Genomic DNA, 24,102 nt, shown 5'->3' with positions numbered 1-24,102 from the left:
TCTTTGAACAGGCCCACGGCTTTACTTTCTCCCTGTTTAAATAAATCACATGAACGTTAATTACACACAGGTCACACCTAAATCTGAGCAAAGTAAACAACACACTCCTTTTGCACTTTTACACAAAATTAAGGGACTGTTTTACAACTTGCAGAGGAACAGGAGGTAGGACAGGTGCACACACAAACACACACAGATGTAAAACAAGAAGGGCGACCAAGGCCAGCCCCAGTGTCAGTCAGGTGGTGGGAATGCACAGATATTGACAAAGTGATAATGAAGCTCTGTGTTGCTAAGGATTGTATGTAGCTTTGTCCAACATAACCACCCAAGGCTAAATACACATCAGTGCTTACTCCACGGTGCAACAGCAGTCACAGTGAACAGAGTCCTGTACAGAAAACTAACAAAGTTCCTGTAACTTTAGACCAGTCACTAAAACTCGAAAAACGATGTCACGATGTGGGAATACATTGTACATGTATTAGATGATCAGAGAGCAGGACGGCTTAAAGTTAGCAAGCAGTAACAAACAATAACAGACAAATAGACAAACAGTGTGTATTTAGACTGATGCAAGTGCAGCTGTCAGTGCATCTAACTGGGAATCATTACTACAACTGGCTCTGTGTTGGCCTCAGATCTGCAGAGCCTTAGCACACACATTGACATTTGTGGTCCTCCTCCCCTCCCTCCTTTACACTCCCACTCACACACACACAGAGACACACTCTGCAGAGGTCTTACCATTCATATTTGCAGGTGGCAGAGACAGACAGAGGGGGGACTCCCGGCAGCGTCCTCAGCTACTGCTCGTGGCCATCTGCAAAACACACAGTCACAGCAGAGTCAGTCATGTTATCAATACTGCAGCTAAGACAGAACGCTGGTGTCTCCGAGAGGAGAGAGAGAGAGAGTGAGAAAGAGAAAGAGGGAGAGAGAGAGAGAAAGAGAGATTCTGGTCAGTCAGCAGAGTCAAACAGGGCTCCTCCTGTTCTCTTCAGTCAGGAGCACTCTGGCTGCATCCCAGGGCTTTTAAACTACCGGGACGTGTTCCAACACTATGCACACTGACTCTGTAGTGGCCAGACAGCAATACTACACAGACTAGTTTGATCAAAACCTTCATGAAAAGGCACTCACTGTCCAAAGAATTATAAATCCCTGTACAGCATTTCATTGGACTGAACTCAGGCTCTGATGGGGGCTAACAAAGGTTGTTTCACAGAACTGGTTGTGCTTTTATAATTAGCTTGAGTCTCTCTGTTACTGCCCAAATTTAATGAGTGGATTATCTACTCCTTAGATCCTGCAATCACAGCCATCCTTAAGCATGTAGTCTACAATACCTTCTGAGATGTGTGATCTTTTTTTTATATTCCCATGACATTGTGAAATGGGATTAATGAATGTTTTAGTGTGTGTTTTTATCTCATGAGTTTGTGTGTGTTGTGCCATATTTACACAGCACCTTGGCTTGTCACACGTGTCTCCTCTATCCAAAGAACTCAAAAGCAGAAATGTGTTTTCCCCTGCAGGCTCCTCACCAACCACGTTTGTCCTCATCTGGATAAATGGTGTAGATGCATGGCCCATGTATCCACTGACTCATCTGAAAGGTCAATTTGGTACATGTGCATTCTCAATCTAAACCCATGGTGCATTTAAATTAAATGCTTCCTTGTTCAGTTGATTTCAGGCAGCCTTTTGCAATGTATTCATATCACAGAGGATGAAAATATGATTTACATGAAAACCATTAACTATGCAGCTCAAGCACACAAAGTGGAAAGAACACTCTGTGCTCTTTAACTGGTTGTTTTAGTTCATAACGATACAGTGATGTACATGTTATAATGTGGATAAGTGATTGTGACAAGCAAACTCTTAAAGTGGTGGAGCAAGCAACTGGCATAGCCATAAGAAACTGCACATTCACAATGATTTTCATCCCGCCTTCCTGTCACCCACAATCCTGCCTTTCTACATTTCTCTTACCTAATGCTTTGAGCATACTTGTCCCGTCATGCTCATGCACAGAAAATGTAGAAACAGGAGCTGCTCTTGCAACAACCTGCATTTTGTGGCTTCTACGGTTTGTAAGGTTTTGAGTGCAAAAGGAGAAGGTGTTCAATTTATTTCATATTTTTGTGGAATAATTCAATTCTAACATTTTCTGTAACAACTTTTTGTAGTATAATGCTAGATATAATTGAAATGAAGCTCAGTAAATGTTCTGGACTACATGTCCACAGATTGAATGTAGGATATTTGGGCTCCTTGCTGAAAAAAGACCAGTAACTATGCTGCTGGGTTTGCCAGCATACTTCTAGGTCCCCTCTGTGACTGCAGGACTGTTGTGCCACTTGAAATGGAGCCAAAACAAAACTGTCCTGTTTGGATATAAAACAGTGACAAATCCCACAGTGACAGTGTGTCACTGTGGGATTCACAGTGTGAACTTTTGCTTGTTTTCCATCAGTGTCACAATTTTTGATTCACCGTGTTTTATTTTGGATCTGTAGCTTCTATAGTCATATCATTACTGGCACGTTGAGCACCTGCTTCCTCCATGACTACCTCTCTCCGATCAGCCGTCAGACTCACATGATGTGGTCGTAGGAGGAAAAGGAGGAGAGAAATTCCAATCCTTCTGCTCAACACTTCCTGCCCAGTAACCCTCAGATACACAAGCATTTCCTCATCCAACTTCAGGAAGTGATCGTGGATTTTGGCAGAGGGATGGCTTTGATGTTCCGAAAATAAGTTAGAGCTGGGGCACAGAGGCAGTGAGAGAATTACAGACTGATGACGGATTGTTCGGAGGAAAAACCTCTGACCACTGATCCCCGGCATGTTTTCTGATACAAGCTTTGTGAGACAGAAATTGAATGAGATTAAGAGAGTGATAGTGTGTTGATACTGAGTGTGGTCAGATTGATGCTCTCACAGTGGCAGATCAGCAAGGGAGGGCTAATCTACTGCCTGCCATCTGTCGCTCTTACTGTCTCCTTCTAAATTAAGTCCTCCTCTCCTTCAGTCACCTTCACCAGGCTCTCAGTTTTTGCCTTATTGTTGTTTATTCTGCCATAATTCTTCATATGTAGTCAGAAAAATATTGCCGTTTCATAGAGTGCTCAATGAGACTTCTCCTGTGAGGGACATATTTGGTATGAAGTTGTGTTTATGGCAGTCCAAACACAGTGACAGCAACAAAGCATAATCTGCAGTTAGTTTTGTATGTATACAAACACATTTCAGCACTGATACATCCCATTCAAGTATGTCACTCTCTTACCAAATGCCTGACAACACAACATACTTAGATTTCAAAAAGTTTTCAGTACATTTCCATGGGAAGTTAAGCTTGGGAATTTTGGAAATATTCCAAATTGGAAATTATGGGAATTTATGGGAATTAACTGGGAATTTAGGGTAATTTAATGGAAAGGTATCATATCCAAGCATAAATATTTGTTGTGTTATAAGCAGACATCCATCCAAAATAATACAATTAAAAACAGATTCATTTGTAAGTAGAACTTTATCAAGTGTTAAATGTTTTATTGAACAATTACTTATTTCATTGAAGAACAAAAACATGTATATTGAGTTAAGTATTACTCAAATGCAATCCCAAAAAAGAGCCCCATTCCCTCCAAAAAAGCCCCATTCAAAATGCAAATAAAAAGTGCATGTAGGGGACGTGGTCTCGATAGCCCTGCAGTAAGCAGTGTGCTATGTGCATGTGATTGAGGAATAGCATAGATATTCAACTGTACTTGCATGACATCAGGTTGTCTTAGTCAGGATTATACTAAAATATATTTTTCCCAACTTTATTTAAGGTTCAGATTAAGAGCCTTCAATTTAGTAAATTCCTGGTTTATTCCTGTTAAAAGTTTCCAACTTTGAAAATTCCCAGAATTTTGCAACCCTATTTGTCACCATATATCACATTCAGCTGGCCCCATGAGCCATCCAAGCTCCATCTCACTACTTTGTCTTTTCATTTGTTGAAGTGTCATAGTGAAAGACGGCATTGTCAGGCTGCATTTCAGTGCCTTTTCTTTAATTTTCTTAACTTAGTTTACATTAAGGCCTCTATAAAATTGGGGGTTTGGTTTCCTGTGGGTCCAGTGTTCAAACTTTTCAGCATCAATGCCCTACAATAAAACATTTGTGGTAAGGTGACATCAGCCGACAGTATCAGCCACTAAGTATATGCTCTACAGCTGTAACCTCTGGTAATGTTACACTGCAGGAGTTATAATGAATAAATGAGAGATAGCAGTGGACGGTTGACTTTGAGGTTTACAGTTTCCACAGAGGAGTCTGACTTCTCCTGGCTGGATTGCAGCATGACTAACTGACCGACTGAACGACTGACCACTTGGCACAATTGACTGACGGTGGTAGACTCAGCTCTGCAAACCACATGCAAATCCTTTTTGAATGTTCCACCATCCTCAAACAAACCTAGTCTTACTATCACAGGTGACATCAGTGACTACTAGGAAAACAAGGTTGGAAACTTACAGACACCAGGCTGTTTTGATAGCATGACTGTCATGACCAAAGAGAGGCATTTGTTAAAACATCAACAGAAAGCACAAGGCTTTCATTGCTTTTACATAGAGGTTTGCATGATTATTAACATTTTCAACCCCCCCTTCCCCCAAAGTCTGCATAGACCAGACATCAGATCCTTGTACAACCCAAACTCAAAAACAGTTGGTAGGCTTTGGAAAATGTTGATAAAAAACGATTTTGATGGTTTGCAAAACATCTAAATCCTATATTTCATTACAAATAGTGCAATGGCAGCATATCAAATGTTGAAAATTAAAAAATATATTGTTTCATAGAAAACACATGCTTATTTTGAATTTGATATCAGCAACATGTTTTAAAAAGTTAGAACAGGGACAGCAAAGCACAGAAAAGTTATGTAATGCTAAAAATAACACCTGGTGGAACTTCTCCCAACTAATTAGGTTAATTTGCAACAGGTTAGTTACATAACTGCGTATAAGAAGGGCACTCTAGAGATCCTTTGTTGGAGACTGGGTGAGCAAACAATTGAACAATGTCAGAATAATGCTCCTAAGCATAAAATTGCAATGAAATTTGAGGATTTAATCATCTACATAATATCATTAAAAAGTCCAAAGAATCTAGAGAAACATGGACAAGGCAGATTATCAATACTCAATGGCTGTGATCTTCGGCCATCAGGCGAAACTGCATTAAAAACAGACATGACTCTATAGTGGAAATCACTGCATGGGCTCAAAATCACTACAAAAAATAATTATCTAATAAAACATTTTGTTGCTGCGTCCATAATTGTGCCATACAAAAAGGAAACAAACTGTAGCTACAATGTTATTCTACACAGCATTTATAATATGGAGAAGGAGAAAATTAAAATAGAATAAAAATATAATCTTTGGTAGTTCTATTGACATACTCAATATATTTATGTTTTCCTCAACTCCATATTTTGAGAGTTCTCTAGTGTTGGATCATTAGAGTACAGTCTAGTTCTCTTGAAGAGTCAAAGCTGAAGACAGGATTTCGTTTTCCTACTATTCGACAAGGACTTGACTGAAGCATGTATTAGACCATCTTAGGAACCACCACACCCATACAGTAATACCAGTACTGTTGTCATGATTAAAACCATAAATAGGCGTCTGACTCATATTGGTTTCAACCTGTAGTTGAAGAAACAGCTCTTTCGCAGTCATGCAGAGGTGTGGGAACATGTTAGTATGTGCAGGATATTTACTTACTACCAGGTGTTGACAAGTAAACAGATGATAATAATGTCTAACCCACTAGGTTATCACCAAGCACTTCAATGCTAAATCAACTCTTACCTATTAAATTTGCGCTATTGAAAGCTCCAGTGAGCTCTGAAGAAAAGAGGACTCAACAACCTAAATACCCTTTCATATCCAGTCAGGATAAAGCCTAAAGGTGCATTTAGACCAAGAGTTCTGGGGTCTTTTAGCCCCCAGAACTACTTTCCCTGGAACTAAAAAGTTCCTGTGCCCCTATTGTTGTCTGCGTTTTGACCATGGGCTGAAGTCCCGGGTAGACTGTGCAAATCATTCCAGTCACGTATGGAGATAAAAAATTATATTAAAAAATATTTTGAAATCTTAAAGTTATATTTTTTTTGACCTTTTTGCCTTTATTTGTTAGGACAGCTGAAGAGAGACAGGAAATGTGGGGAGTAGAGAGCGGGGGAAGACATGCAGGAAATAGTCAACCAGCTGGGAATCGAACCGGCGACCCTTGCGACGAGGATTGTAGCCTGTGTATGTGGGACGCTTAGACCGCTAGGCCACCAGCGATCCTATATTGAAATCTTAATAAAAAAAATAAACTAGTTTGCATTCCCAGGAACTGATGTGTTTCAACAACTGTGTAAACTCCACAAACACTGTTACGTTCAACTGAAAGTCCCAGGACCTTTGAAAGTACTACCCCCCAAGCAGGGGCTTTTCAGGGGGAGATTAACTACCCCTGAACTAAATTTTAGACCCTGGTTCCTCCGGTCGAAATGCACGTAGTTCAGGGGTAAAGTCCCTAGTTCCAGGATAAAGTTCCTGCGGTTGAAAAAAGCCTAAAAACATTAATGCATAGTAAAGTTAAATGTAGAAGCCACCGATCAGGTAGGTTGAAATGCAATCTGTTCAGAGAAACCTTTTCTGCTTAAAAGTTACCATGAATAAGAAAGACAATTCTTAGGTTAGGAGCCACATACTGAAATGCCTTTTTTTCTATTTCAGTTCTGACCTTTGGTACAGACAGTAAGAAAAGGTCCTGGGACCAAAAATAATACGTGACTATACTTTTCTGTCAGATATAGGCTAGAAGGTACGAAGGGAGTAGACCTTAAACACAATTGCAAATAAGAATACACTGTGCAGACAAAGAAGACCATCTCACTGACACGTGGGCTAAAAACTAGTTAGTGGTTATCATTCTTCACTTGGTCATTGTTTTAATAGTCTCACATTTAGCACAACTGAGTACTGTCAATGACAAGTTATTTCCAAACTGCCAGCTTTTACTGTAAAAAAAAGTAGCAAGCAGAATACAACATAACACTAAAACACTAGCTGTTTGATACACTTTAAGTGAGCCCAGCAGAATTTAGATACTGAGAATGCTTACTAGATTGGGTGTTGTTAACCAGATAATGTATCCAGGCAGAGATCATGTGTTAATACCATGTCAAAAACCTTTAAGGTATCCAGTACAAGTAAAAAGACTGGCCTCATGACTTACAGGCAGATAGCTACCCCAGTCTGCAGGTACAGACAAGAGCCTGTAAGTCTTCATTCTTGTTTCCCTCAGTTCTCTGGTCATATAAATCAGCAAGCAGTTGAGTCATTGCAGATCTCAGCTGTATGATTAACTGTTTACATTATATGGGCTCCAGTGGCAGGATATTATAGAGCTCATTTCCCTATATGGAGTCTAACAAGATGAATCCATCACATAAATTGGCCATTACAGGAATTAACCGTGAGAGCCCAGGTGTAATCAATACAGTTAACAATGACTCTGTTCCCTGTTAGTGTAAAAGTGAGCCTCAGAGTCAGCAGTGATCCAGCATGCAGGATGGCCTGGCTCTGAAACTGTCAAAGCTAAAAGGAGCAATTCTTTCATGATATAAGTTATATCAGCGGTATGCTTCTAAGTTGAATCAAATGTGTTACTGAAAGAGACTTGTCAGCCACTTGTAATTAGCAGTAGAAGTGGGCTTTCATTCAAAGCTACAGACTGTATTAAGTTTGACATGACAGCTCGCCAAAAGGGAAGCCATAACAGTCTCTACACACTAGTTGGAGAGCCTGCCTCCTCCATCTTAACAGATGGGACACATTGAAAACTTTCTAATCAAAATTTATGTCAGATAAAATATTTCTCAAACATGTTTAACATGTTGTTGTAGTTAGTTCTTATTGTGCTGACTCGTGTCCATGTGTTAATTTTCCAGAGGTTTGGTTTTAGTGCTGTTAAAAGTCATATGACGCCATGATTGACAGCTCTGTTGCTGATCAAGCCGATCCCTAATGTACAGACTTTAGCACCAAATGATGCCACCAGTGCAAGAAGACAGCACCTGTTGTTTCGGATATTTTGGATTCACTTTTGTACATTGTAAGGGGGTGGAGAGGGACACATGGTCCACATAGACAGTCAATGGGCAAAACAACCAAAATTTTGCACACTACTTCAGCTTTCAGATTTAATTTGGTCAATAAAACAATATTTTATGAACCACTTGAACCTGAATTTACTCTTGACAGGTGTTTGGTGGGAAAAGAAACTCCACACGTTTTATCCTTCTTTATGGCTTTAGCTATGTTGGTCTGACCCCATCTGCTTTGGTCCTTGTTGAAACGCCGGGACATTCCTGTCTCCCTGCTAGTATATACAACAGAAAACACTGTTGGATAGCTGCTTTAGGAGTTTCTTGCAAATCTACCTCTCTTTGTATTTCTCTGAGAGCATCTGTGTTTCCATACACTCTATTCTGCACCTTGCTGCTAAGTAGTCTATTAATATGACATAACGAAGTAAATCAAACATCTTACAGTCGGGGAGGAAACTGAGGGATTTAATTTTCCTTCTCTTAATCCCTCCACTTCCTCTTTTCGGCTGTCTATTTTCTTCTCTCTGTGTGTCACTGTACATCTGTGCTTGCCTCTCTCTTCCTCTAAATCCTCACCAAAACAGAGCTATGACCCTGACCTGTCCTCGCCACTCCTCTTTTCAGAAACAAGCATGGCCTGTTGTTCCACAAAATGATTGATTTTCAGCTGCCTCACTCACTGACCTCACACAAATGACATCAACTCCATCCATGACTCCCTTTCTGGGCCATGACACTCTCTCTCTCTCTTTCCGACTGTGTACAGTTAATCTGACCATGCTCCATTCTATCTATGTCATTCATGACTTATTCCCCTCCCTTCTGTTATATCTTCCACTATTTTTTCTCTGTTTCACCATAGTTTGCACTCTCCAACTTTTCAAAACCCACCCCTCTGTATTTATCACTATCTAGCAGCAATTTTGACATGCTTTATGAAGCGCTGCAAATGACTTTTGGAGTACTTCAGCTTGTGTTTGATTAATGCTACTTATACTTCTGTGTTTTGTTTTCTTAAGAGGCAAGGCATTATCCTTCCTCCTGTGTTCTGCTTTGACCCACCCTGATTTGTACTCATATCAGGAAGATACACCAGGACTTGAGAGGGTGCTCTGATGAATTGTTGTCAGTTTCAACAGGATACTTCTGAGGTACTTAGGAATATGTGCATGTGTTTTGTCTAGAACACTTTCATTTGCATTTTAATGAAGAAGAATGTAAAAAGGAGGAGTTAAAAATCAGTTTTAATCTCATATCTGCAAAATGAATTCTCTACCAACATAGTACAAGGCCTGTGCCAGTGCCAGAGATGCTCCCTGTGGTTAAAAATCAGGTCATATGGTCACACTTATCACAGCAGTGACTGGCAAGCCAGCTTAATGATATCACTACTAATAACGAAGACACTGAGATAAAACTGTAAACTGCAACCTGAACATTTCACTCATCTGAAGGGTCTTGGGTGAAGCTCAGCTAAACAGCAGCAGATTTTGTTGCTTGTGAAGGTGCTGGGGGAAACTTAACAATCATGGACGACATGATGAGATCGATCAATTTAAGTGCAATATCTGTGTTCACTACTCCACGCTCACCAATAAAACTCTAATAGTAGCCTTTTACTGCCTGTTAGATGCGCATCATTTATCATAACATCTCACCTTCAAAATGAACATCTCAGAAGCGCAATAGTAGAGGTAACAAACAGAGGCGTCACAGAGACAAAATGGGATCACTATGAGCTGGCAGGGCAGGCACCTCTTGTGCTCTCCCAACACTTTAACTCAATGTAAGAGGACACAATGAGACACTAATATTATGCTGGATCAATATGAAGGTACAAATGGTGGCAGAGCTGTATGATTGTGCTGACACAGACCTGCATTATAAAAAGGGCTAATGACTAGAAAGAGAAGGGATTTATGCTTTGAAAGTACTAGAGGTACAGAAAGTACTGTTCGCCTCTCGCAATACAGCCATAAAGCTCCTGTATGGAACTTTTAGTTTGGGTCAATCTTGGTGCCCCATGTGGACAAAGACAAAGCACACTTTTCTGCACCAAATCCGAAATATTGATTCCTATTTGGCAAAAACTGTTTGTCTGCAACATGTTACAAAAGATGCCTGAAAAAACATTCAACTCAATACACACACACATATATATATATATATATATATATATATATATATATATATATATATATATATGTTTTTAATTTGAATGCTAATATTATTGCTGTGGTGTAGAAAGAGTAGTAAAAAATCTCATTTATTTTTCTACTTTTGGGTTTTGTTGCTGTAATAACGGTTTTTATATTAGTTTTACTTTTGTATATGTTTATTTTATTATTAATATCAATCATTGAGTTTTTTGCCTCTTCCTGAACTGTATATTATTTATCGTTCATCTTTTTTCTTTTGTTTATATTTTGTATTGTGCAAATACATAAACATCAACATCTTGTCCTCTACATCTGTACTTTATGTTTTTTTTTCAGTGAAGGTCTCATCTTGCTGTCTTAACCATCTTTTCAGCCTCTAAATCACCTTTTCTGACACTTACCCCCCAACCAATTGTTTCAAACATTCAAATTAAAATTATGTAGAAATAATTTGCGGTCATGTCGATGGCCTGGTTTGCTTTCGTAACTCAAGAGAGCCGTCAATATTCATTTCAGAGTTTCATAATCAGCTAAAAACTCCTCACTGGGGCTTTAAAGAAAACCAGCATAAAAAGGCAGTTTATACAGCCTTTAATCTCTTTAACAGCATGCAAATGTGAGCATACTAATACTACAAGGTCAGCTATAAAACTTTGTTGGCCTAAATCTCAACAGGACAGCAGCAGACTCTTCAACAGGTACTTCACCTCAGGCCCTTCAAACAGAATAATGCTCCTAGCAAGTCCTAGCTTAGCCTCATGTTGTGGTGAAACATCCATTATTCGAGTATGTCACGCCCATAAAAACACAATAATGTGATTGCTCCATGCAACGTCCCATAAATATTAAAAAGCTCTTTGGCCCCAGGCTTATCAGGGCCAGGCAGAAACAGCTTCACCATAACATTTGCATTAGAATAGACATCAAATTACACCTGATAATGTTGATGGTGTATTCATGTTGTGCCAATGCACTGAAAAGTTTTCAGTGTTAGCTGTCTCTGTAGAAAAAAGACTAAGAATACCTCTCTTGATGTCACTGTGACTGATGGTATTATCTGACATCGATTCCATGCCAGTGAACTGAATCAATTAAAAAACGGGTCATAGCAGACTGTAAGATAAAAAACAAGGGGGAAATATCAATATAGAATCTATTTAAAACCATCAAATCTGTGGTTTGAACTGATGTTAAAAGCGTTTGTTGCTGACTTGGCTGTAATAGCTCTATGGACAAGCATCATAACAGACCCTCTCTAGGCAAACATTTCAAACTGAAAGGACATAACTCAGCTCAGCTCACTTGTTAAGATATTTTACATTCACGTTGTCAAACTAAGTTGAACATCCCAGTGTGTATCGGTGTAGACTAATACAGTAACATTCCCTGATCACTTGTCACCAGCAGGTCTTAGACCTGCCTGCAACCTGCTAAACTAGTTTGAACTGAGAGGAATTTAGGACACTTTGTCGCAAATCTGCCCTTTGCAGCTAATTCAAACCAGTACACTCGCCTTTATAAAGCATGTTCAGTACGTTTAAGTTTGGGTATTGATTATACATAACATCTAACAATATCGTAACTTCACTAGTTAACCTAACTCCCATCCCAGGCTGACAAGCATCACTCCCTACAAAGATAGATTTTCACCTCACATTCATGGATCAGAATGAAACAGGCGATATGCAATATAGTCCAAAAGCGTAAATGAGACCCAAAAGCCAAATTATGAAACATTAAAATAACAATATCAAACTTACGCTCATGCTTAGATAAGCAGTTTCGCCTCTCTCACCTCGGCCACAAAAACATCAAACTTCTGAGCTCCTGGGCGGCCCGGAGTTAACATCCACCACTTCGAGACGGTTTCCCCGACACACTGGAGAGGTTAAGTATCCACAGAAAGCAGTATTTGTTGGAGAAATTTTTCCCTGAAGGTTGAGGAGTCGTATTCTTCAGTAAACCTGTTGCTGATAACTCAGTGTCACACCAACAACATGGCTGACGACGAGTGAGCGGAGTAGGCTGTGTGGCTGCTGTGGGGCGCTGTTCCCGTCTGACCGTCCACTGTGTGGGAGGAGAGAGAGAAACAGAGAAAGACAGGGAGGAATAAAAGTTCAACAGATGGAAGAGGAGAATATTAAATGGGAAAATACATGGGAGGTTCCATAAAAGCTACAGGGACTCAAGTCACCGACTTAACGTTCAAACGTTCCTCAACTCATCTCATTTGCCTGGCATGTCAGCTTTTATTTCTGAAGACAAAAGTCATATATTATTAATATCACCTGAATAATTGTCCTTCTTACTGTAACAGGAGGTCCCCGGAATATTTACACTGAGGATAAAACCGTATAGATCATCGTCTAATCAGTGAAATAACAGTGTATGCATAATGTTTAATCTTACCGAAGTACTCTTATTTTAAGTTGGTCCTAGAGATGTGACGTTCGTGAACGAGTCAGTCCTTTGAACGGCTCTCTCAAGTGAACGATGAGAACCGATCGCAGTTGCGAGCCGTTCATTTGGGAGCCGTTTTTATCAAGCGGCAACCTCCGGTCCCAAACTATGAAGCCCATGCGGAAGTGTTATAAGCTGCAACTCATCGAGAATCCATTGAGGCTGGCTTACCACCGGAAACCACATACACATCAATTCAAAAAAGACGATCTTTGCAGCAACAATAAACATGTTTACAGCCTGGTTCAAAAAACGGCTTGGCTCTACGTAGATAATTTCTCTATCGGCACACACTGTACGGGGGTGAATTTTTTTCTAACACAATGGTTCAGAAGATATTAAGATTACGAGTTTTTGCCCAAATAAGGACATGACTGACTTGACTCCCGGTCGGGAACACACATAGACTGTAAATAAAAAATGGACAGCGTTGCTCCGCCTCTTCCCGTTGTACGGTTCTGAAACCAAAAAATCCCGCTCCTGGGCACAGCCATTGTGCGGCCAGAGCCTGTGAAGCCACTGTAACGAGCTCGGCCCTACAGCGTAACATCACAAGACGCTGTGTGTCCTTTGAAGTTTCTCTCTACGGTGGCTGTGAATCAAAGTAAACCCTGAAGTAAAACCATAGACTGTATAAAATATGGACGTAGTATCCGTGACGTCACCCATCTGTTCCTGAGAGCTGTTTTGAAGCAAATCGACGGCAGCAGCCATATTGGTAATGCGGAACTCAACTAGGCAGAGTGTGACGTAGTGTGAGTCTCTTAGCCAATGGCTGTGTGTTCCCGACCGGGAGTCACGTCAGTCATGTCCTTATTTGGGCAAAACTCATAGTCTTAATATCTTCTGAACCGTCACGTTAGAAAAAAATTCACCCCCCGTACAGTGTGTGCCATTAGAGAGACTAGCGTTGTAGGGCTAAGCCGTTTTTTGAACCAGGCTGTAAACATGTTTATTAATGCTGCAAAGATCGTCTTTTTCCCATTCATATCTATGTGGTTTCCGGTGTTTCTGCAGCCAGCCTCAAGCGGATTTTCGATGTATTGCAGTTTATATCACTTCCGCATTGGCTTCATCGTTTGAGACCGGAGTTTGCCGCTTGAGTAAAACACTGTTTATTAAACTCTAATAATTAACGAAAAGGAAACTTTTCAGAAAGAAGAGGCCTCGAACACAAAACAGTCAAATACTAACTACATATCACCACAGCATACAGATGTGAGAAACATTCATACGGCGTGTATTTATTTTTTAAAGTTTGACTGGACAGATTTTTTTACCTATACTGCAGCCAGCCACCAGGGGGCAGACACTCCGCTGAAAGCTTCACCACCAGCCGAGCTGGATGCACCCCTGGGAACACATGGCTGTTGGCTAGGAAGCTCAAACACCGCCCCTTTACGTCACACTATGCCTGGTTGAGTTCTGCATTTCCAATATGGCTTCCGCCGTCCATTGGCTTTAAAACAGCGCTCAGGAACAGATGGGTGATGTCACGGATACTACGTCCATATTTTATACAGTCTATGGTTCACACTTATTGTCCAAACTTTGTTATTGTTTACATTGTTTTGATGTGGATTCGAGTCAAGGAGCTGAGCTCCTGTTTGTAAAGTAATTCAGGTGTAGAAACACCAGGTGGGGTAGTACAAGTTTGCATTCACATTTTTCATAATGTCCTAATTTTTATTCTAGTTGTATTTATATATTTTATATAAATATATGTTTTCTTATTTATTATTTTTTATATTTTTTGTGTATTGTTAAAATGTTCTTGTGTGGAACATTTTACAGTAAAGTTAGCCTGCATAGTTTTTATAGTGCCACAAAGTTTTTAAGGTGAGGGAAAATTGAAAATGGTGATCTCACTATCGAAGCATGGGGATATGGCACCATCTTATTGAATGTTTACAATGCCAAATGAAATTATAATCAATACTTCAGAACAATTCCCACCAATAGAGTATATATATTGGTGGGATGTTTAAGTTTGAATTATCCTGATCCAAATCTTATCTTATAATTGCTACCAGTGATTGTTTCCTTGATAAAAACGAGTTACCCCTGATTGACTTCAATAAATAAATATAACAATGAGCCAAAGAGCCATTTTTTTTAACGGCTCTTTGAAAGGAACGGCTCCTCAAGATCCGGTTCCCTTCAAAGAGCCACTAGTCTGCCTTTCAAAGCTTTCTACGTAACCCATGGTGCATTGCGGGTACTTTACGTCACATTTTGCGACATCTTCGAACACTTTCCGACGTCAGTTAGCATAGTTCTCTTTCCGTTCTTTACTAAATCCATGCGAGTGAGCTAAAATGTTTAACAAAAAGCCCCGGAGGAACTTTCGGCAGAGAAAAGAAACGTCGAGTGACGAGGAGGAAAAGCAAAGGGACAGTGGAGATGGAGAAGACAACGAGAAAGCAAAAGCTGGAGTAAACAAGCCGTCCAAACTTTCGCAGGGCCGCGGCATCTCTTGCAGCTCCAAGCGGGAACCGACGTCTCCCAAGCCGGACAGTAGTGACGGAGAAGACTCGGAGACTTTGGATTTGACAGAAGAAATTGAAGTCGGAGATAAAGATAAAAATGGCGTTAAGAAGAAAAAAGACAATGTGCTCAGTTTCTCTGATGACAAAGAAGGTAAATATACGTGACACGGTATTTTTTCAGTGGGTGGGATGTGATTGGCAGCAAGTTACTACTAGTCCTACAAGCTGATGTGTTTGAAGTGTAAGGATGTGAGTACCTCACCTATAACTGCAGCTCTTGGTGTTTTCTGCTGTGGCCAGTACCTTCTCAAAGAAGGCCAACCTGTGAACTGGTGATAGGGTCAGGGGCAACCAAACTTCATTGATGCACTTTGGGGAGTGAAAACTAGGCTGTGTGATATTATCCAACAGAAGAGCTACTGGAGGTCCAACTGGTGAAAAATAATCAACATGTATTCTTGTTGAAAGGTGTCAGAACAAAATGTGCATCAAAGTTTGTTGTGTGTGGGATTGTGTAGCTGCAGAGTGGTTAGAGTGCCCATGCTGACCCCTGTCCACAGCTGGAAGCTCAATGAGCACGTTAGTACCAGAACTGGACCTTAGAGCAATGGAAAGGGTGGCCTGGAGTAACCCAACCATGTTGACTTGGTCTACAAATTCCCCAGAACTTAATTTAATCCAGTATCTATGGGTTGTGCTGCTGGACATAAAAGTACAGTCCATGTAGGCAATATAAAGGATCTGCTGCTAATGTCTTGTTGCCAGATACCACAGCACGCCTTTCGAGGTCTAGTGGAGTCCATGTGTCCTGACCTGATCATAGTACTGTGGCTGATTTGTGTATACTGTATCCCAGCAACATATATCTTATTTATTGTGTTATATTCTTAATTTAAAACACTGCACAGGGTTCAGCTGGGGTTATTTTTTTGCTCATATATCTCTGGTTATGCTTTCACTCTAGCTGAGGAGCTGACATTTAAAGTGAAGAAGTCTGCTGATAAAGCTGTGCTGTTCCAAGTAAGGAAGAAGGAGGCTTCACCTGTGAAAACCACCCGCAGGACAGGTATGTGACCTGGCAAGATTACATTGGATCACAGACATATTACTACAAGTCACCTAGGAGCTGTGGTTTGCAGTGCTTGTCATTTTTTTGTGTTATGTAAAGATTTTCTATCCCTTTTGCACCCTGGTTAAGAAAAAGGATGACTTAAAGATATAAAACCATTCATTTTTTGTGTTACATCTACTCTCTTCCAGCCCCAGCAGCCAGACGTGTCCCACCATCTGCTTCTCCCAGGTCAGACTCTGAAATAGATTCTGTGGCTTCTCCAGTTTCCCTGCCGCTTGATGATGATGAGGAGGAGGAGGATAATGATGATGATGAAGATGATGAAAGTGTTGATTATGATAACAACAAGTATGAACTAGGTGCCACGTCTCCATCAGCAAGCTCAGCTTCAGACTCCAGCCGCTCTGCTACTAAACCAGGTATGTGCATGTCTGGTTGTATGCTGTATGTCTGGTTTGTAAAAACTCACAGAAAAGGCAACCAGCCGTATGAAACAAACTTTCTCTTCCATTCTTGTGTGTCTACCTTTAACTTATGGAAGACCCTTAAAGCCCAGCAAGTGTATTGGCAAAGTGCATGTAGGTTGACAGGCATGTTTGCAGTGGAGACCTTGCCTGCAGTAGCCCCATTACAGACTTGCATTCATTTTGTTGGCAGAGCATTTGAGTAATTACAGTCTGGATGTTAAGAGAAATTTAAAGAATTACTAGTCCTCAAATTACCATGGTTAATATGGAAATCAATTAGGGATGCACTGAAAATTAAGCCACCGAAGATTTTCAGCCAAAAATGGCCTAAAAGTGCATTTTCAGTTTTCGGCCGAAAGACTTTCATCACTGAAACAACACGGCCGAAACAGCATGTTGTGATGGCGCAAGCAAAAGCCGCAGCCAGTACGCGCTTCTCTGGATAAGGGCCAACATGTCTGCATCCGTTCTTCCTTGAATTGCAGCACTAAAGCGTCTTCTAAGCAAAGAGGTTGAGACAGACCACGGAGTGAAAACAATGAGAAGTACACTCTTAGAGTCTGTCAGCACACCTTTCACTGAGATCATTTCGGATCCTCTGCACTTCATCCTTCATGGATGTGGAGAACCGACTTGCCTTGATTTTACTGAGGTTAGTCATAGCCATAAATACAATGGTACTAATAATTGGCATAATAATTTATTTCAGTGTTTCAGTTTTCGGCCTTGGTTTTCTCTTTTTTTTTTTTCTCATCTCATTTTCGGTTTTTGGTTTCGGCTAAGAATTTTCATTTCGGTGCATCCCTAAAATCAATTTTACAATAACCCCTCACTTTTCAAGATCATATGTAATATCGGATAGTTTTTCCTGTTATTACTGTAAGAAACCCAAACTATACACATATTTTTCCCAATTTTCTGCAGACAGTTTTCTGCTCCCACTTTTTTGCTCTTATCTTTAATGTATTTCCTATAACAAGCATGTGTGGTTACACGCATCCTATTAGCTATATGTGTGTATTTGTCTGCCACCAATGCCCACTGTGTCCCCCTTTTTTACATGTTTATCAATCACGTCTTCACAGTAGTGGTCCATAGTGCTAAAGAGATCCGGGCTGCGAGGAGGCAACGCCATGCTAAACGAACTCAGAAAGAGTTCATTTCTCTGAGTCGAGACGGCCACAGCTCTGCTGGTAGCACGCCAGATCGCTACAGCAGAGAAGACGAAGATGACAGAGTCGGCGATGATGATGATGATGAGCCAGATGATCATGAGAGAAGAATCCAGTTTGCCCCACGGTTGAAGAGCATCAGGGAAAGGATTGCTGAAAAACTTGGTAAGACATAAAAAGACATGGGGTGAAAAGGAAAGAGAGGGAGGTGTGCCAGTTATGAAGATGAAAAGGGAGAAAATAAAACAGAGAGAAATAAAGATGGAGAGAGAGGGGAGGAAAGAGAAGTGGTATTATTTTAGGATGTATGAATAGATCAGTTGGCAGTCTTCATCCACTTGTTTTACCCTTTGAAAAGTTTTCAGAATGTCATACAATGGAAATATGAATCGGAACAACTGTTAAACTACAGCAACAAAAGAAATCAACTCATATTTTGATTGTATGAAAACGTACATGACACAGCTTTGCTTGATTTGTTGTTTTGTATGACTGTTCGTGATCTAGGAGCAAGTGATGGCAGTCTCTCAGGAACTGATGGCGAGGAACAGGAACTCTGGGAGGAGACGCAAATTGGGAAGGGAGTCAGGAGACATCCAGGGGAACAGGTGTGGAAAGACTGGTCAAACAGTCTTATTCTTTTCCCCATATTGTTTTCTTTTCAGTGTTCTTTTCCTCTCCAACGGTATAATGGTCTCCTTTACTGAAGATTTAGCCTTCAATCAGTGTGCATACTTTACTCACCCCTTCAGCTGTGACACCCTCTCCTTTTTCTTTTCCTCAGAGTCCTTCTGGCAGTGAGTCAAGCAGCTACAGCAATGCTAGTAGCAGCAGGCGAGGCAGACGAAACCAAAAGAAGAGGCCATTAGGGGTCCCAAAGACTCTCCCTGCAGTCAGTGTCTCAATGGTCAAGAAGAGGATCAATGGAAAGTACGTCTCAAATCAAATGTTTGTCTTATATTCTGTAATGTTGATATTTATTTATTATAAATTTGCCAAGCAGAACATATACAACATCTTTGTATTCCTCCCTCACTCACTTTGATCATCTCTCCAGACTAGAGTCCCTGAAGGAGGTGTACAGAGCTCGGCAGGCAGAGCTGAGGAGGATGGAGGGTGATGTTGACAGCGCTAAAACCTCTGTGGAATCTCTGGAGGAGAGTCCTTCTGAGAGCAAGCTGAAGTTTTACAGAACCATGAACCTCTATGTCCACAACCTGGTGGAGTGTTTACGAGAGAAGGTCAGAAATTAGTTTTTCTGTTCATTTATTATCTTGAATTCATCTTTTTATTAAAGCCAATGAATCAAATACTTCTCAAGGTTAACATTAACATTAACAGGAACTTCAATTGAACCTTTACAAGATGATGATCGTGTATGTCAGCAGTCAGCACAGGCAATGCCAGACAGTAAAAATATGGTGGCATGATTGCAACTACAAGGGATCATGATAAAATTTAAACCAGGTGTTGATGAGGAATGGTTAGAATCATGTTGTTTCTTTCTTCTCCTTTTAAGCTTTCTGTCATCATCAGCTATAGCTTGTATGGAATTGTTTTGCCTCCACTGCTGGGTTGATGGTGTTTGATGACAAATTGCTGGCTGTTTCAGGTTGTTGAAATCAACTCATTAGAACTGGAGCTGCACACTCTGCTGTCCGATCAAATGGAAGCACTGACAGCACAGAGACAGCAGAGGGTCAAGGAGCAGGCTGACCGTCTGCAGCAGCTCAGCTGTGAGTAACAGCTGTGTTAACATGCCTGCATGTGTTTCTGATGTAATGATACAATATGTGTCATATTGTTCTAGATGAAGACAAAAGTTTTAATCCCTCTTTTTCAGACAACAAGGATGATCAAAGTGAAGGCTCAGCTAATGGAACACAAACACAGAGGTGAGTGCAAAAGAAAAAAACACTTGTTGAGATAACGTTTTCTAATTCAAGTTTTTCTTTTTTCCCCAAAACAACCACATTGATGTTATTTAAAAAAATAGTTCTCACAAAATTAATTTAATAGTAAAAAAAGATGTATGAATTTGTGTAATAATTGTTTCTTTTTGCAGGACGGAGGACTCTAAAACTAAAGCTGAGGATCATTTAAATATACCTGACGACACACAGCCTTCAGAAGAAGACGAGCAGCAGCTACAGAAGAAGAAAGGTGGGTTTGCAATGCTCTCTTTTTGCTGTGTCATTTCTAATGTTGAATTAAGCAGAAAAACAAGCTGAGTTATCAACTCCATTTATTCCTTTTTGTCTCTATCCTCCCTTCTCTTTTTTGACATCTCCAGCTGAAATCATGTTGAAGTCTCAGGGGGTGTTTTCTGACGTCCAAGATGAGTTTTCTAATGTCAAGAAGATTCTTTCCCGCTTCGAAGAATGGAGAGGATGTTACTCTGAGTCTTATCACAACGCATACATCTCCCTCTGTCTGCCCAAGCTGTTGAACCCAATCATAAGACATCAGCTGCTGCTGTGGAACCCGCTAAAGGTAAATGTGGCAGATACATCAAGATAGAAACAGAGTTTTGTGTAACTTGTGACAGTTTGTGTCAAATTTAATTTCTGAGTGTGTTTCAGGATGACAGTGGGGACTTTGAAAACCTCCCATGGTTCTCAGCAGTGGAGACCTTTTGTCACGGTCATGGCCACGAGGAGCTGGAGCATGAAGACAGACAAACTCTGTCCAATGTCGTAGAGAAGACTGTCCTACCCAAAATAACAGGTATCATACTCTCAAGGACCGATTATATGAGTTACATTTTTAATACATTTCTTATGTAAGACACAAGAATACGAAGCACTTTGCTGGCTAGCATCAGGTCTTGGGTTTTTTTGTTTTTAAATAGTCACTCTCTATAACATAAGTCTGTGTGAACCACATGAATTCAAACTACAGAGACATCACTGTCTTCTTTCCTCTGTCTCTTAGCCTATGCAGAGCTGTTGTGGGACCCCATGTCCTACCATCAGTCAGTCTGTCTGTCTGATGTTTGCCACAGACTGAAGGAGGATTATTCCATCTTTGAAGGAGAGCAAACCAAACCTGTCAGGGTAAACAAAACTCAAGAAATAAGCTTATTTCCTTATGTAGAAATGATATAGACGTGTGTTTTAAACTTCAAAATAAGCAGCTCATGCTTCTGTTGAAATGTGTATTTATGTCTTATGCAGGCATTCCTAGAGGCTGTGATGCGTCGATTGAGGAGCTGTGTAGATGAAGAAGTCTTCATACCTCTCTACCCCAAAAAGTCAGTTTCTTTTCTTGTCTCTTTTTGGAAACACCTCACATGTCTTGGTTCAAGCATAGAATATATTTTCATTCAACTCACTATAACTTCTATGTTACAATGATAAGCCTTGTACAAAGTTAGCACAGTTTACTGAAGTCAAATTCCTTGTGTGTTCAAACATACTTGGCGAATAAAGCTGATTCTGATTCTGATTCTGATATACCATCCTTCAGTCATTTCAGTATTTTTCATGTGCTGTTTGTTATCCAGCCTCCTAGAAGACAGCTCATCTCCTCAGCGTCACTTCAGGGATCAACAGTTCGGGACGGCCATAAAAGTACTGCTCCAACAAAATTCAGTTTTAAAACACTTGTATGCCTTGTTTTAGCCTTTGTTAGAGTGGAGTAACATACGTTCTGGCTGTTTGATAATCAGAGTGATTCTGTTGTGTTCTGTATTAGCTGCTAGGTAACATGGGAAAATTTGATTTGCTGCTTCCTGAGTCGGTGCTGAAGGAACTGATGTTGGACAAACTCCTGAACCGCTACCTGATGATCACCCTGAGCAGTCAGACATTGTACAGCAATTCTGTTCATGCATGCAGGATGGTGAGTTTATTCATCACTTTTACTGCGTAAACTTTGTTATTTGGTGTCTGTGCGCTTGATCTTTTCTGTGGTCTGGTTGTTTGCTGTCTCCCTCTCATGCTCTCTTGCTCAACTTCACACTCTCTCTCTCTTTTTCTCTTTCTTCAGATTGCAGACCGTCTGCCGACCTCTTGGCTCAAGGGGCAGGACGTTTGTTTACCTCAGCTCCAGAATTTTAAAAACAGCTTAGCTCAGAATGTTCATACTCTCTGTAAACAGCATCCTCCTGAAGACCCAAACACGAGGTACGACAAACAACACAAGTTTATATTAGTAACAGAAATGCTTTGGAGTTGGTGTAAGATCGACTAAGATGAGAAGGGAAGTAATGTGTCTTCATTTAAATAATCAGTATGTCTTTAATGTAGCTGATTGTGCATTTACCTGATGATGCATAAGCACATCCTCATAAGAGGGTTAGAGGTGGATTTTTGATTAACAGAAACATCCTATTCCATCGTAAAAAAAACTTCTGCCATTGAAATAAAATGCTGCTAGGCACGTTGTTTGCTTTATAGTCCATATCTTTAATGCACTTTTTGCAGTCTAAAAAAATGGGCACTCTATACTTCACAGATTCTGAGTGCTGTTCTTCTATATATCCGTTTTCGGTTCCTACAAACCTTTGAGGTTTTATTTTATTAAAGTTACAGAAAACTGAACAAAAAAGTAAATGAAAACAGTAAATTATCTTTACAGATTCATGGAGATACCATGATGCATCCTAATACAGTGATAAAAACACTGGAGTTTAGTCAATGATGACAAATGGGTTTTTGTCTTCTCTAGGTCTTCTGTGCTGGAAGTGCTGCAGGTTTTGAGTAAAATCCGATGCAACGACTCCATCATGGCTTTAGCAGAGAAATATCACTATGAAGATCTGATCTACTCTCACCAGCTGCTCAACCAAGATGCTGTATGAGCAGGAGACATTGAAGAGTGGAAACTGATAATGCAGCAAACACATTGCACTGTATCAATAAAAAAACAACAGTGTACTGCATTGTACAGAGAGGACTGTTTTTCAGTCCTAAACAATTTGCTGTTTGTTTTGTACAAGAGTGTATTTTTATGAATAAATATTTGATTTTTGTTAATATTACTTAAGTTATATTTCAATTAAACTTGACTCACTTGTCCTAACATTTCAATTGAAAGTCAAACATTAAAACAGTTTTTGCACAGCAGCTAACAAAAGAGTTCTGTTCAAGTCAAATATCAGAGCAAGTGTCAGAATGACATGCAAGGTAAGCTCCTCTGGGTTATATCTGGTTTAAAAAAAAAAACACAATGAACCATATTCTAGCTTTTATTTGACAGTCATACAAAATGTGCTATTGGTGGCAACAAAACAAAATATAGGTACAATGAATATCTAGAACTGATATAACTAAGTGTAGATTTATTTTGTAAATATATCAATACATCTAATGAAAACAGCATCAGTTTCTAATGTGAGCATGAGATCTGTAATCCTAGTGAAAAACCTTGCTGAACTACATCCTGTTAAAATTATAGTATTTATAGAATTGTATAGATTATATTCTATTTTCTATCACAATCACTGTCACTTTGTTTCATTTCTTTTACATGCAGTATCTATGATCCCACGCAGACGCATGACAAAATCATTTTACTAACCATTGGCAAGGCATATCATTACAGGTAACACCTGTGTTGGTGTTTGTTTAGCTTTCATTCCAACACCGCAGCCATAGCAGCAGCAAAAAGAGTATTTACATCTTCTGTACTGAGGCTTGTCTTAAACTGCCTTTATCTCATACAACAGTCTAATTTAAAGTCCAGGAGTGCCTCTAGAAACATTTTGCCATCACTAGAACAGTGGCTTTTAATCCATTCAAAATTTCAAAGTATTTATTACTTTTTGACCCTCAGGTCAGTGCTGCACTGATACAGGGTAACTTTCCCACCCTGCTCAGGTACAGTACAGGTTGGATTAGCCCACAGACCACTGCGAGACTTGAAATGAGATCCAACACAATAAATGGAATCTGTATTTGTTTTATCAGAATGCGGTATATGAGTGCAGGAAGATAGTTCACCAGAAAACATAAAAGATGGACTAATATAATTTTAAAGGCTTTTCTCTTCATCTGGTTTCCTCCTTTTCTCTCCTCCCCTTCCCTCTCACCTGGACCAGGCCGCTTTAGAGACCACAGCACTGACAGAGTGCAGTACAAAAGCAGGCAAAATGCGGCAGT

At 40.1% G+C, this 24,102-nt stretch overlaps 2 protein-coding genes across 2 annotated transcripts in view; one reads left to right on the top strand and one right to left on the bottom strand.

Moving 5' to 3' along the window:
- The window catches only part of itsn2b (intersectin 2b), a 40,654-nt gene extending 27,774 nt beyond the window's left edge, over nucleotides 1-12,880 (bottom strand). Inside the window, exons 1-3 of the mRNA XM_034679054.1 lie at nucleotides 12,748-12,880; nucleotides 12,099-12,405; nucleotides 748-823 (exon numbers count right to left, since the gene is read on the bottom strand). Of these exons, the coding sequence (XP_034534945.1) occupies nucleotides 748-754 (7 nt within the window). The 5' untranslated portion in view covers nucleotides 755-823; nucleotides 12,099-12,405; nucleotides 12,748-12,880. The remainder of the gene's footprint in view (nucleotides 1-747; nucleotides 824-12,098; nucleotides 12,406-12,747) is intronic.
- A 2,128-nt stretch (nucleotides 12,881-15,008) lies between these two features.
- gcfc2 (GC-rich sequence DNA-binding factor 2) lies at nucleotides 15,009-22,982 on the top strand. Its single transcript, XM_034679053.1, has 18 exons — nucleotides 15,009-15,438; nucleotides 16,252-16,353; nucleotides 16,548-16,778; nucleotides 17,912-18,163; nucleotides 18,506-18,606; nucleotides 18,783-18,928; nucleotides 19,056-19,239; nucleotides 19,611-19,734; nucleotides 19,842-19,893; nucleotides 20,064-20,161; nucleotides 20,292-20,491; nucleotides 20,581-20,725; nucleotides 20,933-21,054; nucleotides 21,175-21,251; nucleotides 21,504-21,570; nucleotides 21,695-21,841; nucleotides 21,989-22,125; nucleotides 22,670-22,982. The coding sequence occupies exons 1-18, from the start codon at nucleotides 15,117-15,119 to the stop codon at nucleotides 22,800-22,802; spliced, it is 2,640 nt and encodes an 879-aa protein (XP_034534944.1). The 5' UTR covers nucleotides 15,009-15,116; the 3' UTR covers nucleotides 22,803-22,982.
- Nucleotides 22,983-24,102: the final 1,120 nt, after the last annotated feature.

The sequence above is a fragment of the Notolabrus celidotus genome, chromosome 3 (genome assembly GCF_009762535.1).
Source record: "Notolabrus celidotus isolate fNotCel1 chromosome 3, fNotCel1.pri, whole genome shotgun sequence".
NCBI lineage: Eukaryota > Metazoa > Chordata > Actinopteri > Labriformes > Labridae > Notolabrus > Notolabrus celidotus.
The sequence above is the reverse complement of the archived record's forward strand: the minus strand, read 5'-3'. Positions and strand labels throughout refer to the sequence as shown.

What these genes read in the sequence shown, in the direction of transcription:
- gcfc2 (XM_034679053.1), top strand. Translation starts at nt 15,117, where the DNA reads ATGTTTAACAAAAAGCCCCGGAGGAACTTTCGGCAGAGAAAAGAAACG. An exon ending in AATGGAACACAAACACAGAG is followed by an intron (nt 19,894 to 20,063) that starts GTGAGTGCAAAA and finishes TTCTTTTTGCAG; the next exon opens with GACGGAGGACTCTAAAACTA. An exon ending in ATACCTCTCTACCCCAAAAA is followed by an intron (nt 21,252 to 21,503) that starts GTCAGTTTCTTT and finishes TTTGTTATCCAG; the next exon opens with CCTCCTAGAAGACAGCTCAT.